The sequence below is a fragment of the Triturus cristatus genome, chromosome 10, assembly GCF_964204655.1.
Source record: "Triturus cristatus chromosome 10, aTriCri1.1, whole genome shotgun sequence".
Lineage (NCBI taxonomy): Eukaryota > Metazoa > Chordata > Amphibia > Caudata > Salamandridae > Triturus > Triturus cristatus.
Genome location: NC_140593.1, coordinates 393,154,979 through 393,172,591, shown reverse-complemented (window position 1 = coordinate 393,172,591; position 17,613 = coordinate 393,154,979). Strand labels below are relative to the sequence as shown.

The 17,613-nt window shown below is 45.4% G+C and overlaps 1 protein-coding gene across 3 annotated transcripts in view; it reads right to left on the bottom strand.

Annotated features, from left to right (window-relative positions):
• OSBPL3 (oxysterol binding protein like 3) overlaps window positions 1–17,613 on the bottom strand; it is an 812,031-nt gene that overhangs the window by 274,970 nt on the left and 519,448 nt on the right. For all 3 annotated transcript variants that reach the window (XM_085631654.1, XM_085631656.1, XM_085631655.1), the window contains 3 exons: window positions 11,852–11,978; window positions 4,941–5,044; window positions 4,743–4,835 (listed from right to left, as the gene is read on the bottom strand). In XM_085631654.1, the coding sequence (XP_085487780.1) occupies window positions 4,743–4,835; window positions 4,941–5,044; window positions 11,852–11,978 (324 nt within the window). The remainder of the gene's footprint in view (window positions 1–4,742; window positions 4,836–4,940; window positions 5,045–11,851; window positions 11,979–17,613) is intronic.

Below are 17,613 nucleotides of genomic sequence, written 5' to 3'. Positions count from 1 at the left end.
ACCATTAACTGGGGTCAACTTGACTAATTTTTTGGAACTCTCTTCCTCTTTCTTCCTTCGGATCATGTCTAGTCTGAGTCCAAAATCATCCTGCTCAGTCTGGGGTGGTGATGGCAGCTTCCAACAAAGACAAATCAATGTCCTCACCTGTGTGAAGTGAAGTCTCAGGAGACACATGAGAAGATAAGCCTGTCCGTAGGTATTTCCCTTCCTCAGGCCAATGTCTTCATGGCCAACTACCTTCGCCAGTTCTAGCATAAGTTTCATCAATATGCCTTCTTTCTCCAAAATTATGCAGAGAAACATTAGTTGCTCAAAATTGATAAAAAAATAATGCAGAGCAGAAACTACTAATATTCAGTGACCTCATTGACAGTTGCCTGGATCACTAACTCTGGCCTGATCATGTGTTAGGAGTGTTGGTTTAATAACACAGACTTGAGCTGCAAGCCCCATAGAAGATAATGATAAGAACTTGTTCGATCTCTCAGTGTAAGAGGCCTTCCAGGAGTACACGCTGTTTAGGGTCATAACCACGAACGCATGACTTGCTCCTACTTTCTAGCCAGCTTCGGCCTTCCAGCCTTTCAAGATTAGCGGGTATGTTTGACCCAAGTACCCCAATTGAGCACCGTCTTGCTTAGGAGGAAAGCAGGTAAAGAGTAGATATTTAATTGGGAAGAAAAACACACCCCACAGCCTCAGCTAAGACCATCACTCTCTGCTGCCTTCCCACTGGATCAGCTTCCATATTCTGTACCATTTTAGGAGGCTCACTACATGCCCATAGGGTGGAGGGGGGTGGCTTTCCTTTCACTACCATCACTAGTTCCAGCTCGGTAAAGGCGGAAAATACTCACGCCACAAACACCTGCAAGGGCTTGGTTAATCTGCATGTTTGTTTATAGTTGTTCCCAGGAGGGATGGAACTCTACAAGGAAATTGCTGTGGTGTTTTAGGACTGCCAGGAGAGTGGTAGCTCTCACTCTAAGAGCCATTACGCATTTTAGTATACCTTACCTTTGTAGGTCTCCCAGCAACAGTGACAACTAGGAGAAGTTTCTCTTCAAGTATATCAAGGGCTGGAGTTTTAGATCCAGAGTCTTTGGAGTCCATGGGCCTCTATATTTTGGTTCTCTGTGGTTGCTAGGCAATCTGCATGAGGATAACTTTGAATGCAAATAGCAATGGAATAAAGCTTTAGGAATGTAATAACTCAGCCTTTTAGAGCAGAGACGTATTGGCTTTGCACTGTGCGTGTTTTTATGGTGCCTCGATCAAAGGGAATTTGATTTGTGCCGTAACTCTAGCGCTGGACCGTAATTTCCAATTTTTCTCTGCATTGTTCATAGCTCTAGTTCAAGTCGTAAGATTATGCACAGGGAATGTTTTTAAACCCATGGAGTATATGATCAGATAGTGAATTTTCCCGGCCAAGATTTGACAATGCTCTTCCTGGTATTCTTGGTAGCTGTTGTTAGTGTGTAATCTGAATACTTTAATGATACATTTCATAATCTCCACAATGCTCCTAGGGCTGCTCATGCCCTGTGCTGGTAAGCCCTTGGCAGCCTGCCCTGTCAGCCAGTTTTAATTTATTTTAATTTAAAACCTTTTGGGTTCTTGCCATTCCTTTCACTCATTCAGCAGCATTTTCCTGCTTACTGCTACCAGCGGGTGCTTCGCCTGTGCGCCAAAGGCAAGCCCGTCTGTGACCACCCGTGCCAGGACCGCACCCAGCGCCAGGAACCCTGGACCGCAGATCTCCGAACTCTGGACTCCAGATGCCGAAACAACCACTGCGTTGCATTTCCTCATTCCACAGCAGGACCGTTCACCTGCCACTGCGGTCTCTTCATTTGCAAAGTTGGACCAACCGCCCTCACAGAAATGCATGCCACTCCCATTCCGGGGACCGAGATCACCCCATAATCTCTCAGATGCCTCCTGATCAATACCAGATCTCTTTGCAAACACGCCACAAAGTCGGGACACCATCTACACCGTTGCCTCGACGTGACCTTCATTACAGAGACCTGGCTCAACCCCTCCAAGCACCCAACATTGCCACCACAATACCCAAAGGCTACAAGATGACACACTGGGACCGCACCATCAAACACTGAGGAGGCATCGCCATCATCCACAAAGAAACAATGCATTGCACCACCACGGAAGACTACAACACCGATCATGGAACACCTCAATATCCAACTCCACACCAACAACAAAACAATCATTAAAGGCACCCTCACCTCCAGATCCCCACGCCCAAGTACCGGCTTCAACCACACCCTCACAGACTTCATCGCCCACTTGCCATTGAGCCCAAGCACTACACCTTCCTCTGAAACCTCAACTTCCACCAGGACGACACCACAGATACTAAATCTGCAAACTTCCCGGAACTAATTAACAACATCGGCCTCACCCAGCTGGCTACAGACCCCACTCATAGAGCAGGACACACACTGAGCCCTATCTTAACATCCAGCAGCAGAGTCAAATATAATCGTGTCACAGAACCCACCTGGCCCAACCACTCCATCCTCCATTTCACCATTGCAGGCACACCACTCACTATGTCCAACCCCCAACACCTCCTTCCGCAGCTGGAGCACAGTGACACAAACGCAATGAATGGATGCCCTCAACACCACCCAGCCGTCGCTGCAACCAACCTGGAACAAGCAGTCTAGAACTTTAACACCTGGATCACCAACACCGCCAACCTAGCCACCCCCATCAGAACATCTAAAACCCACAGATGCACCAAACAAGGCAGGTGGTACATATCAGAACTGAGTACAATGAAACACAGCTGCAAACAACTGGAGAGAAGATGGCGCACCAGCAGAGACGATACAGACCAACCACCTTCAAGTCAGCCTTCAACGAATACCGCCAAAGGCGCGAAAAAGGACGCCCATGCAGACTGCATCAAGGCAAGTGCCAACCACACCAAGGAACTCTTCAGCATCGTCCGAGTTCTCCTTCCCAACAGCCACTGAGAACACAATTCCTTCACAGGAACTCTGCAACCCTCTAGTGAATCACTTCTACATCAATATATCCACCATCTACAGGCTTTTCAAGCTCCAACCCACAGACCTCCTCAGCCTTCTCACCTCAAAAGAAGCATACCCGCCCAGCAACTCATGGCATGGGAACAGCTCACCGAACCGAACACTAACGCTATCATGTACTCCATTCACTTGGGAGCACCCACGGACCCCTGTCCCAACCGCCTCTTCAACTTAGGAAGCAACGAGATCAACAACCAACTCACCACAATTCTCAATGCATTCATCGCCACAGCCACCTTTAGTGATGCATGGAAATACACAGAAGTCAGACCGCTCCTCAAAAAACCCTACACCAACCTGAGCGACCTCCTGAACTAGCAACCCATCTCACTGCTCCCCCCCCCCCGACCTCTTCACAGCTTTCGGCACCGTATCCCTCCACAAACTCACCAAGAGACTGCACCAGATTGGGATATGGGGAGATGCCGCACTCATGTGGATTGCATCATTCCTCATTGGAAAAACGCTGAGAATCCACCTACCTCCCTTCACCTTAGAAACCCACGAGCACCATCTGCGGCATCCCTTAAGGTTCATTCCTCAGCCCCAACTTCTTCAACACCTACATGACACCTCTAGCCAACATCGTCAGAACCCATGATCTGAACATCATATCCTAAGGCGATGATACCCAGCTCTTCCTCTCACTCTCAGCAGACCCCGCCACTACTACAATCAACTTCCACAATTGCATGAAGATTGTTGCAGACTGGATGAAGGACAACTGTCTGAAGCTCAAAACTGACAAGACCGAAATGCTGATCTTTGGCAACCATCTCTTGAATGACACCTGGTGGCCCGCCGAACTCAGACCCACTTCCACACCAAAAGACAATGCCCTCAACCTTGGCATCATCCTGGACAGCAAACTCACCCTGAAGTGACAGATCAACAGTCTCCTCCACCTGCTTCCACACTCTCCACTAGCTCTGAAGAATCTTCAAATGCCTCCCCATGAGCACAAGTCGGCTGGACTATGGCAACACACTGTATGCAGAAACCACCACCAAACTATGAGAAGGTTACAGACAATAGAACTCAGTGGCCAGACTGATCCTACACCCGCCCAAACAGACCCACATCACCCAACACCTGAGAAACTTCCACTTGCTCCTCATCCAGGAAAGATGCCAATTCAAGTTACTGACACATGCCTACTATGCCCTCCATGACCAAGGACCAGCAAACATGAACCACTGCCTGAACTTCGACCAACCCTCCAGAACCCTTCGCTCCACCTCCCTCGCACAGAGACAGGACATCTGCCGAAGCTTCAGGAGAGGCCACTCCTTCCCCCACCTCGCTGCCACGTCATGGAATGCCCTGTATCTCCAAAGAGCACCCTCACTGACTGACTGACTTCAGGAAGAGACTCAAGACCTGGCTCTTCGACTAAGCACAGCAACCCAGCACCTGGAAACCCTCATTGTGTTAAGCTGCGCTTTACAAGTACTGATTGATTGACTGATAAAAGTTCCAGCATACAAGTCAAAGCCGTCTGAAGATCACACACATGACTTGGGCTCACCAGCAGACAAGTCCTATTTGCCTAGAGTATGCATTTCATGAAGCCTAATGCTACAAGAGTCAGAGCTATCTATTTTAATAAGAAGGTTTAACTAAGTAATTTCAGCATATGTACATTGGCTTTCTTACCTGTAATGCTCCTTTAGCGTCCTTTCCAACACCTTTGGTCCTCCACCTTCTCCTCTGCGCTACCTTTTCCTTTTTTGGACTTTCATAAGGGACCTTTAGATAGGAGATAAAAAAATGAGGAGTTACCAAACTGCTTATAAAGAGAGGAGATGCCTAATGCTCATAAACAGTGAGTAAAACTAATTGAGATTACATGACCTGGAAGGCGTTTATAGCAGGAGCGGAGTACGTTCTGTGAAGGACCTCCATGTTTTGGAGAAGTTGATTCATTTCCAATAAATACGCTTGACATTGAGATAGATCTGATTTAAAAAAAAAAATTTGATGAATTTAGGTGCAGGAGTATTACGCAACAGACAAACTGCTTGCTCAGCATACAATAGTTCAGCAAATAATTATGCAAACTACTCTGTAATATTGCCATAAATCAAGTGCATAATCATAGCCAAGGTGCTGCTAATGTACCAACTGCCATGCACCTATAGACGTTATGGAAAGATTTTGAAATCCTTCAGCCTATGGAAAGAATTTCACAGGTGGACAAATATGGACAATACGACTGATACCAGGTGTTTATTTAACATGTCTGTTGCACCGTTATCAAAGAGAGAACATTGAATCCACAGAATAATTTCCAAATATTATTAAATGAAAAATATTCCACCTATTTTCAACATTCAAATATTTTTTGACGTTTGTAAGTAAGGACCTTAAATATTCTGTTTATAAAATTGTGGTAAAAGAGACACTGTCATCAGAGGCACCACCCCCCCCCCCCCCCCCCCCCAGCACCTAAAAAAAGTGAAAAAAAATACGGGTTTAAAACCCGTTTTATTACCATTTTATTCTTCTTCAAATTGACTGTCTGCCGAGTCTTGGGGGCGGGGTCAGGGTGGTGACAGTATTGGAGGGGGTGTGGTGGAAACTTATCAGTGCTCATGGCAGCTTTGCCAGCCATCTTGGGATGGCCAAAGCGTAATGCACACTGAAGCTCTTTCCAACCAGAGCTGCATTGCAGGGTCGGAGACAGCAAGCAAAGACTCCCAGGTCTGTCTGGGAGTGCAAATTCACGGTCCTCAGGGAAAAATCTCAAGTGGCTTTCATGCAAGAGAGCCGCTTCAGGATTGGCCGCAGGGCAGTCGAGGGAGTCTGTGCCTGCAGTGGAGATGAGCAGAAGAGCGCGATGCTAAAGGGGGGCAGGTAAGTTTATTTTTTTTTTTAATTCTTCGCATTCGTCCCGCATTCACCTATCAGCTCCAGGCCTCTTGTCCCTGACACAAACCACTCCGGTCTGTCATGTGGATTCCGGTCCCATTGAGATTCAACTGTAATTGCATTTTTTCTGTCTTGCGAGCTTCCACAAGGCGAAAGTACATCTTTCTGCTTCAAGGTTTCTTCAGCTAAATTGTGGGCTATGACAGGTTTGGCTAGTTAAGAACACCATTATTTAAAATGGGTTATGTCTAGGCTCTTCTTGAAAAGCAATACTTCTTCTCGATAAGGAAAGCAGTAGGAGCGTTCCAACTAATTACTATACGATTACACCTTGGATTAAGCAGCAAGGCTCTCTGTCAAAACTATGCTTAAGCAAATGTAGGAGTGGCTGGAAGGCATCAGATTTTAATTGAAATTCAAGTATGTTTTTTAATTGGCAACAGTACAGCAGAGCTATGCTTCTGGCTACATCTTCTAAACGTGAAATATGTGAAACAGATGATGAGTCACCAAAATTCTTAAGGTCGTAGGAGGAACATCACATACCACCCAGGACCCCCAAAATATCACAACCTTGACCCCTTTAGGCATGATTAGCCCCTCAATGAACACTTATTTGCTGTTACAAGCAAGGTTAAATGGTTAAAGACGAAATAGGAAATAAACACAGGTCATAGAGGGGTTGACGGTTAAGACTGCATATTTCACTGAAGTCAGTCCATATCGTGGTGCAGCAGAGAACTTTGTGCTCTCTCAGGATTTAGTAACATGGTTTGTTTCAGAGTCAGATGACTGTCTTTTCTGAGTAACTGTGCCTTGGCTGAGTATTCTTGGCAAGCTGAACCCTTTCAAAAGACATCTGGATAGAGAAGAGGTGAAGTGTTGGCATATTTTAAGAGTCTGAAAATTGAATAAGGTAGCACCTAGGGTCTGCTCAGAGGAATGGGTTGGGGTTCACAGAAGCACAGATGAAGGTTAAGAGAAGGTGACTGCATTTGCAGCACTGCAGTCTGGAGCGACAGATCAGATATTTTAGTGGTCAAGGAAGATCAAGGAAATGTGCTTGAGAAACACTGATGTGATTAAGTTGCAGAATTAATCAGGAAAGGCAAAGTTAGAGAGGATCTAAGATCTATAAATGAATAAAAGGAGAGAGAATTTCTCAAGGAGAGGTTGCATATTTACAATTGTGACTATCCGCAGTGGCGGGGATCGCAATAAATTTAAGTAATCAAAATGAGGACTTGCGGAAGATCGCAAACCCTACAACTGCTTTGTTAGGTCAGTCCCTGAGAACAATTTTGTAGCCATGTTGGATTGTTTCATGAGTGAAAGGGCTGCACTGTCCCCATGCTATGTCTCAAAAATGAAGAATAGTTCCAATCTGTAATCAATGAGAAAAATCATATGTTTAGAGCCCTTTTTACACAGAGTTCCTGCATTGATAAAGACTGAGGATGGGGTAGAAGAGGTAACTTTTAGAGGCAGTGAACAGGCGGCATGGGTTTAGGCTGGCAGAGTCTAGCAGGGCAAGAAGTGGCTTCACATGTTGGTAGAACAAGCGGGACGGGCAGAACAGTGGGGGTTTTATTAGACAAGAGAGGGTCTGTGGCCGTTTCAGAGAAGTGTAGGAGAAAACAGAAGCTTTAGGTGAGGTACCCATGGTGATTTTTAGATATACGGAGATATACAGGACTTGTTAAACCTACTCTATAGAGTTAATGTACTATAAAGGAAAATATTGTACATGTGTGTTTTTAATTTCCTTACAATATGCTTTGAATTTAAAAATCTGATTTAGAACAATACACATTTCTCAAACAATTAGTACTACAATCAATTAATAACTCGTGATATAAAACATACATGATGAGTAACGTGTAATATGGTCCTATATAGCCATCTTGGGGTTCATTACACATTATGTGTATATATATATATATATATATATATATATATATATATATATATATATATATATATATTCACTTAAAAAACCATAGGTTTCACACACGTTATAGTTAGGAATTAGCATTTAAAAAACCTTGCAAATTCACTTAAAAAACCATAGGTTTCACACATGTTATAGTTAGGTGGACATTTCACCCGTAAAAAACCAATGAAATTCCCCCGTTATAGTTAGGTCAGATAACTGTAACTCGCACGCCCGCAATCCAGTGCTCATGACGTCACATATTACATCACTCATGCATTGGTCAGTGGCATCACTCATGACATCACTGATGACATCATCCTTGTGATAGAGTGGCGGGCGCGCGAGTTAAAGTTATCTGACCTAACTATAACGGGGGAATTTCATTGGTTTTTTACGAGTGAAATGTCCACCTAACTATAACATGTGTGAACCCTATGGTTTTTTAAGTGAATTTGCAAGGTTTTTTAAATGCTAATTCCTAACTATAACGTGTGTGAAACCTATGGTTTTTTAAGTGAATTTGTAAGTTTTTTTAAATGCTAAATTATGTATGTTTTTTTTTTTTTAAGGTTTTTCACCGTGCGCGCACCCCGCGATTTAAAAAAAAAAAAGAAAAAAAAAATGTTTTTTCACCCTTCGGTGTCCTTTAGGGACCCCCTGACAAAAGCTAGGGGGTCAGGAACTCTCTACCCTGCCCCATTTTCACGTTCGCCACCTCTATTTTTCACTCTCGCACCCACAACAGACAAAATGGCAGCCGACACTTCCTGATTTCGACCGATTCGAACGTTGACTGACATGTAACCACCAATCAGAATTACGCTCGCGCACGTTAGGGTGCGCGCACCGTGCGCGCACGGTGCTTGGCTATAGATATTTATGTGCTTTAACTGCAATTTTCTCAGGACATACTGAACAGATTTACTCCATACATGCAAAAGGCACATGCCTGACCTGAGGACTACCTCTCTGCCAAATTTCAAGTAATTCTGTTCAGCCGTTCAGGCTGTACCTTCGACTAAAGGTCCTATGAGAAAATGCATGGGGAAAACGCGTTTTGGGACCCCCCTTTTTTCTCGGCCCCCGCTTGACGAATCACCCCAAGACTTTCAGGGTAGGAGCTGAGCGGAGCGCCCCATTAGTTTTGAAAATTTCGCGAGGATTCATCAACCGGCGCCAAAGTTATTCAAAATAGAATTTTCAGATTTCCTATGGAAACACGGTCCTAACTATAACTATCTACTGGCAACCGGCAGTAGATTATATATATATATATATATATATGCGAAGAAAATCCCTGCAGTCCCAGCAGGAAAGACGAGCCACTCCGGATTTGTAGTTGAAATGTTACGGGTTTATTTTGCAGCAACAGATCTTGGTTATATATATATACATATACACATACACATATATATACATACATACATATACATACATATATACATATACATACATATACATATACATACATATACATATACATATACATACATATATATACATATACATATATATACATACATATATATTGGCAGGAGCGCTGGTGCACCTTCATCGTTTCTAACCCACCATTTCTTTTGGGGTTTTGACATTCTTTATGTTATTGGGGCTATTATCACCACAAAGAAAGCAACACCCACTGGGGTTATAAAAAGGAACTATGAGTCACGTGGACTACAGTAATCACAATGCTACCTATGTTAACGCCCACTGGGGCGGGACGCTCATAACAAAATGAATCAGGGGTTCCAACAAGATTGCTGTCTCCGTGAGTTGCCCATTTGCCAGTGATCAAGAGCAGTTATGCTTGAAACGCGTTTGGCTTCAGTGAAGAGAAATGAGGGGGGAGTGCTGACTTGACGGCCACCGGCAGCAATTGTGTGTTTTCCCCAGCATGAGTGGCGTCTCTAAGAGGGCAACCTTGTTTTTTTGGACACATACACACATATAGATATACACACACACACATACACACACACACACACACCCACATACACACACACCCACATACACATACATACATTGTGGAGAAGTGTGGCTCACTGGTTAGAGTAGGCAGACCTGGAAGCAGAGGTCAGCCCAGGACCAGGGTTCAATTCCCGGCTCGGCTGGGTCTTGAGTCCATAAATTGTCCATGGACTCGATAATTCTCGCTCCAGTGCATACTCGATTCATGGGTTCACACTCTGCGACTCTGGGCAATAGCTTGCTTAATCTCCACAATGGCCCCTCGCGGCGGGATGCCTGGCTTTCACCTTGTGGATGCCCTGCTGGGTTATCTCACAGGGGAATACCAGGACGGGTTCCCTAAGCAAGCGCTTAGAGACCGGTTGGTGATTTGCGCTATATAAATATCTGCACATTTTGCACATTTACATATATACACACACACACACACACACATATACACACACATACGCACACACACATACACATATACACACACATACACATACACATATACACATACACACACACATATATATATATATATAAATATAAATATAAAGATAGATAGAGGCATGCGAGATAGCAGATCCCACAGGAAACCAAAAGCCTTTAAAAGACTCCTACATCTCATGATCATCATCAATGGGATACAAGCTAGCGTCTCTACTGGTCAAATAAAAGTAACATTACATGCATGCTAATCAATGCTCACTAAACAAAAACAGAAACAGGCACCAAATACACAACTTACTGCCAGGCCATACACCAGACCTTGTTTTCATTAGTCAATGCAGAATTCACCCTAAAAGAACCTATCCGCAATGGTCGCCAATCTCTCGTTAGAAGAGAACCTAATGGAAAACCTGGAGGAGTGCTAGTAGTGGATCCACAAAAAATACGCTACCCAATCCTTCATTATAGACCTTGCCATCTCCGAATACACATTCACACATTTTTATATGTGATCCCATCACTACCATTGTGGAGGAATCATAGGTGAGCTTCACATAAAAAACACTTCATCATTAGTTTCCAACTCCCCCCAGCCTCCTTTTCTTTTTTCTTTTTAAACAAACCTACAGAATCTCCCCCTCACAAATGTCCCTCATGCTTTTTCTCCCTGACCCCCAATCTATATTTGTATTCACAAAGCACATTATATGCCACCTATAAGTGCTGGAAATAACATGTATTACTACTTGCCTATGTAATGTTATACTATACTTACTGACCTCAGGAGGATTGTAGACTGCGTAAGCCTTGCTGGAATTCCACTTTAAGCTAAAACTTCACTTTTCATTCCCAGGCAGATCCAACCAATGAGCAAGCACAGGTGTGTAAATTAGGAGTCCCAACCATGAGCCATGTGCTAATTTTGTAGACAAAACTTCAGCCGCCAAGCAGGAGTAATTTATTTTGCATACCTTGACCTCCACATCATACACAGGTCAGTGGTGAGCATTTAACTCAGTGAGCCATCCTTCAGAATTTCCTCAACTTATGTTAAAAAGGTAATTTTTTGGCAAACGGCCACACTCCCTCTAGAACTGCTTTCTGGGGAGAGGGAAGCGGGTCTGAAAGATAGGGCACCAAGCACAGGCCCCTCCTACTTGTTATGTGGTGTGCGCAGTAGAGGGCAATGGATGTGGCAGCTGGTGATACTGGAGCTTCACCCGCCACTCAAGAAGTGTGTGGAACCTCAGAGAGGTAGAAGGCAGCAGCGGAGATGGTGGACCGTCATCTGCCATTGCACCACCTCCATCAGGTCTCTGGAGACTTGAACAGGCAGTGGATCAGCGCCCAAAAGGACACAGGCTTCAGAGCCCAGGTTTTCACTGCTCTGTTCTCAGCGAAATAACTGGGTTTTGTATGTAGTGCCCAATATAATTGATCCGTATAAGAGCCATAAATAACTAATTATTTTTGTAAAGTAAATCAAAGAAAGCAGCAGATTGAGAGGTTACTGAATAAGTAGCCAACGTAATTAAAATAGCCATAGTACAGTTACCTTTGGAACATCTGTCCAAGTCCTCCGAAGATTTGAGCCAAACTGGAACTCTGCTTTCACTGCTTAAACATGGGAAAGGTGAGCCACTTCCCGCCTGGACAGAGTTCTGCCTTGCAAAAATACTTGTCTGTTTCAGAGTTGAAGAAGAATAACATTTTTTAATAATTCACAACATGGAATTTATCAGCGTCATGGTGGGTTTGAGGTTTTAAACTATACTTTAACCAAGAATAAAGTTGTTGAAGAAACAAAAACATTTCTATTTATTTAATTTTACAACACCTCACAATAGGAATCCGCCCTGTAGCAACTCTTCAACTAGTAACTGAACTGCTAGAAAATCACATTTCAGTAAAAACCATCTTTGAGTTTTGACGATATGCATTGCTACCAGCATAACAGGAATCATCAATAAACCAAAGATTCTCAAATGGCATGCTTAATTACAGTCACACACATGGCATCCAGATTCCACAACGGTGTGATAGTATACAACTGGTGTAACACAAACCCGAATGTGAGCCTTTGAACCATTATGGAACATAAACGGTGTCTGGGTGGTACATCCCTGATTGTGAACCAGCTAATGAGGGGAAGAACCAGGGGTGGTCAGCTCAGGGGGGAGACATTGTTGTGAGGAAGTGCTATTAGGAAGGTGCATGCTATGCCAAGTCATTCAGAGCACACATCGTCAACAGGGGGGTCCTGGAGGGCAATAAGCAATTTGTCCCACTCTGCCGCGATGGATGCCTAAGCAGTCGCCGTATTTCTTCACAAAGCAGTTGTCTTCGCCATGCCCTACTGGACGGCAACACTCCAGTGCGCTACATTGACCAATGCCGGGGCTTTCCAGTGCATGGCAATTGTCCACTTGATGAGGATTAGTGCCAGGTCAATGAAGCGGTTGGCAGCTCCACCCACTCCACTGCATCAGGAGCAGCGCAGCAAACAGCCAGTCATGCAATCCAAATCCCCCTGGCCTATCACACGCAAGAGTATGGTGCAGATTTCCACCCACAGCGCTTGAGCTGAGGGACAGCTCCAAAATGTATGCACCATTTCCACCACTAGGGCCCAGCTGCAAGGACAGTCCGGGAATGCATTAGGGTATATTTTGTGTATCTTATATGGTGTTAAGTAAGCTCTCTGAAATACGTTATATTGTATATAATGAAAGCGGGTAAGGCACAACATTTTTGTCTTTATATGAACACTCTGTCCCATTCCTTCTGGGTCAATGCATGTCCTATTTCCCGCTCCTAGGATTGTCAAAGGATTCTCAAAGGGTCTTGAGTGGTATAAGGAATGGCTCTTGTCAGCCATGTAATCAATCTCCACCCATTACCCATGGTGTAGAGGGGCCTGCGTCAGGAGGGGTGCATCGCGGTCTCTGTATCGGTAATGCCTCACATGCACTCTAGTGCCTTCATGAGATGCCTGCATGCTAAAAAATGACTGACCAGAAGACCTATTTGTTCAGTCAGGAGGTCAAAGGGGACCAGGACTTCATATCGGAACAAGCCTCCCAATGTACCCACCCGCCGATTCCAAAGTGCCTTTCCTTCACTACCAATGCTTGCTCAGAACGAGCAGGTGGAGCCCAGGGGTAGTGTCAGAGCATACAATGGCAGCCCAGGTACAACCCTCAGTACAGTACGATGGCACACATGTGCCACTCGAATAAGGGCATTCGAGGATACAAGCCACGCTGATCCCAGGTGAAAATTCCTGCTCAAGCCTCAAGGCTCTCATCCCCTGACCCCAGACATATTTCTGCTAGGTGGTGCTCAGCCAGTCAACAGGTTGGCCAATGGATCTGTGCAACTAGATAGTAGAGCTCTCAGTCATCCATGCTCTGTTGAGTTGCAGCTTGGCCAGTACCACTCTACGACTCCCCTTATTCCACATGAGGCCGTCCAACATTGCGTTCATTGTTTTAAATGTGCAGCGAGGGACCAGGATCGGTAGATTGGTGAAATAATACAGGAGTCTTGGCAGCGTACCCATTTGAGAGGGCCACCCAGCCTTGCACAGTTGGTTGGAGCGAGAGCACCAAAAGACTACCTGGGGTCACAAGGAGGAAATTGCCTTTGCGAGGTTACCATCTTGCATTTCTATAGTTGTATGATCCATATTTATGCCCATATATCTAAAGGTCAGGGTAGGCCAGCACTGGCATATGTCCCAATAGACGTGTCACAAGGATCTTACTACGAATTTTATAATCACTGCCCATCAGGGACAGTGGTCTGTAGGAGGAGACTAACAGTTCCCATCCGAGCAGTGAAACCAGAATTGCTTCTCAATAGTTTGGGGCAAACTACCCACAGCAAGAGCAATGGTATAGACCTCAAGCAGTTTGGGGACCAGTAGGGCTTCATATACATTTTAGAAAATTCAACAGGTAGAGGCCACCTCGTCTCAGAGTTTTGTAGGTGTAAGAATCACAAATGCCACATCGGATCTCCTGCTCCGTGATCGGGCTATTCAGAGCCTTTCTGTCCTCTGGGAGGTAGTATCACAAGTAAGGTGACGGCAGAGAGGAAATCACAAATACTAGACTGTCTTTGTACCAGTATAGGGATGTACAGGGTCTAGTAAAGCACGTAGAAGGCATCATGTATTGCTCTCTGGGTGGTGGCGAAAAATGCTGGGAAAAGGCGGACGCCAGTTATAGATGCCACATCAGATGCTCGCTTCAAAGTCTCGCTATAAGATGACCCAGTTTGTCCCCCCTTCTCGTGTTGTTTCCCTTGAAACACCCTGTAATCAACATACCATAAGGATTCAGGGAAACAGATGTGGTGGTCCCTTCCTGCAACCAGAAAGTGTTGGCAGACATCTTAGGACTCTTCCTCAGCTTAGTGCCCCACAAAAGGCCATATGGATCCCCTTATGTGGATGTTTGAACCCCCGGGGAGCACCACCTCCCCAGGGCAACAAAAACAACTAAAGGGGGACCATGTGAACCTCCCTGGGGCCTACGTAATATATAAAATTAAGAGAGGCCCCCCTCTGGCACCATATGTGGCCCCAAGGACCACCACCTACCTGGGGCCCGTCTGTGCATAGTAAAGAAGGGGGGGAACATGCTGCTGCCCCCCCTTTGGAGCCATTAATGGTCCTGGGGACCACCCCCCTCCTGCTATCTTCCAAGGTGCCCTGAGGAGATAGCGGTTTGCTTTTTCTTGGTGGGAGCTGTGACTCTTCAAGCGAGAGCAAATACTAACGCTGTTCCCAGCAAGCGGGAACTGTCAAACTGCTGCTGCTTACTGGGAGTGGAGTTTTCATCTATTTCCCTGCCCGCTGTCAAGTGGGCAGGGAAATGGATGAAAGGATTGCTTCCACATGCAGGGAGCAGTATTTTTGGGTGCGCCCTATGTGTGGGAGAAATTCCGGCTCCCACGAGAGGTGGGGAGCGGGAGGGACTATGGGGGCATTCAGGCTCCCCATGCTGTCCCTAATGTAGTACATTGGGTGCCCTGGGTGGGCTTCAGGGCACCCAGGCATACTTAGCCGGGCCCCCGGGGATGTGGTTTCCTGGGCCAATATCAGATCTGGGAGGGGGGCGGCATGGCTCCCCTCCCCCATTGAGTTTTGGCCAAGCCCAGTGGATGGGGTCCACGCATTCGAAATCGGCCCGGGGAGGGAGGCTGCACAGTCGCCCTCCCCTTCAGTAAACTACCTTTGGGTAGGAAAAGAAAGAGTGTTCCCTCTCATATTCCACATCAAAAAACAATCGAAAATCAGTAACGGAGATGACCGATTCGTTGGTCTATTGGAGAACAATCTGATCTGGGTTGACTATGGCAAGTGCTTTCTTTCTCGTTGTCTCCTGGTGATAGCAGAGTCCCAGCCCTGTCAAGTACCACGATCAGTGGTTTCGACTAACGCATTCTAGTGCTGGTGTGCACACCACCACACTAAAATGCAATAGTTACACATTTACAGTGCGCATTGGCCACCCTAAGGCACGCTCTATGAGGAGCTGCATTTATGTAGGGCGCGTTGCAGAATGAGTGCTCTGTGAAGAGTGTTGTGCGCACTGTCTGACAAATGCACATTGCGATCTGGCAAATCTGACCCACACGCCAAAGTAAAGCCGGCTATCACGTGCGTTCGGTCAGTCAATCAATGAATGCAGACAGCACTGATAGCTGATGGACGTTGGGATCCTATTGGTTCCTTCACACTTTAACACATTAAGCCGCTTAAGCAAGGTGACGGTCTTTACTATCTCCCAATCTGAATACAAAATCAGGTACTGAAAAAAAACCAATACCTAAGTAATGGCACTGTGTTGGCTGCATACACAACCACGTAGTTCAGGGGGAAGGGTGGCACCTTGCCCATTACTCTTTTATAGCAAGGCGGCTGCCCCACTACGACTACACCTTTTGTCCACAGTCACGCTCACTGACTGCAAAGTCGGAGCACGAAAGGATGTTTTCAAAAGGTCGGCCTAACTGTTCTCAGCAGCCTCAAACAGTAGAAGAAAATTGACATCACCGGGGGCCTCCCAGTCGGATGAAATTAAGCCATGCGCTCTCTACATGTGTTTGGTGACAGGCTCACTTGTCTGGTCATGCCTGCCCGGGAGTGTGCACTGTATTTAAAAGGTGACCACACTCTGTGACTGAACATCAGCTCTCTGACAGAGACTAGTGTTGCAGCAGCAGCGAGTGCACTTTACTTAATCTAGGCCCCTGGGGCGAGACAGTCTGTGCTGCTCTTTAGTGAGATGCCGGAGTAAGATAGCACCAGCAACATTGAGCCCACAGCAGTTAGACGGAGCACAGACAACAGGATAACTTGCTGACGCAGTGGAAGAACTGAATACCAGCCAACTTACAGCACTGTGCGCCTTACAGATTTAGAGAGTTGCTTCTTGCCTACAACAGCAGCAGCACACTGATGTCAGTACCAGTAGCATTAAATTGAGGCAAAATGTACCAGAGCACAGAAACCAGCACTGCTACAGGCCACTCAGACAGCTCCCCCATTTCCTTGTGATAAGTGGCCAGGCCAGGATTTAGGTGAGAAGTGGTGAAGTGTTAGTAAAGGTTTTATTGCACGGAAGTCAAAGAAGTGGCCGGTGGGAGTCCAGCCCTGGTATCATGTTTTTATTATTGTGGTGGGAGGAGTGTGATATGTGTGGACTGATCAACATTGCTGTAGCATTTGGGCCAGCCAGGTCTAGTTATAGCTTTTTATTATTTATTGGTAGTGTGGGCAGTCCAACCCTGGAGCTTGTTACTCATGAGGTGACCTTTGTGTGGGAGGGGAGCTCTGAATCTCATATAGCACCAAGGACTGTAATGTTGTGATCTCCAACTGCTTCCTGTTGTGCGCTTCATGTGATTAGTGTGTAAAAAGTCCTCACTTTTTAACCAAAACACTTTGCATGCTGGGATTTGTAGATTTTTCTGTCCTATTATATAATATGGGCATACAAATCCCATCATGCAAACGAAACCTGGTTAAACAAAACAGGATTTCTCTGCTGAATGGATTTACACCAAATCAACAAAAACCATGCTTTCTGGACCAAGATCTAGCTTCCAATCAAATTTGATGTAATTCTGTTCAGCTGTTTTTGCGTTATCGCTTCTTAAAAAAGTCTATGGTAAATGGATTTGGATTTTGCATATTGGGAACCCTCTCTTTCTTGGCCCCTGCTTGAATGATTTCTTCACAAAATGTTCGGGGTAATTTGTCTGAAAAAAAAGCACTATTTTTGGGAACGTTTTGTGAAGATACGT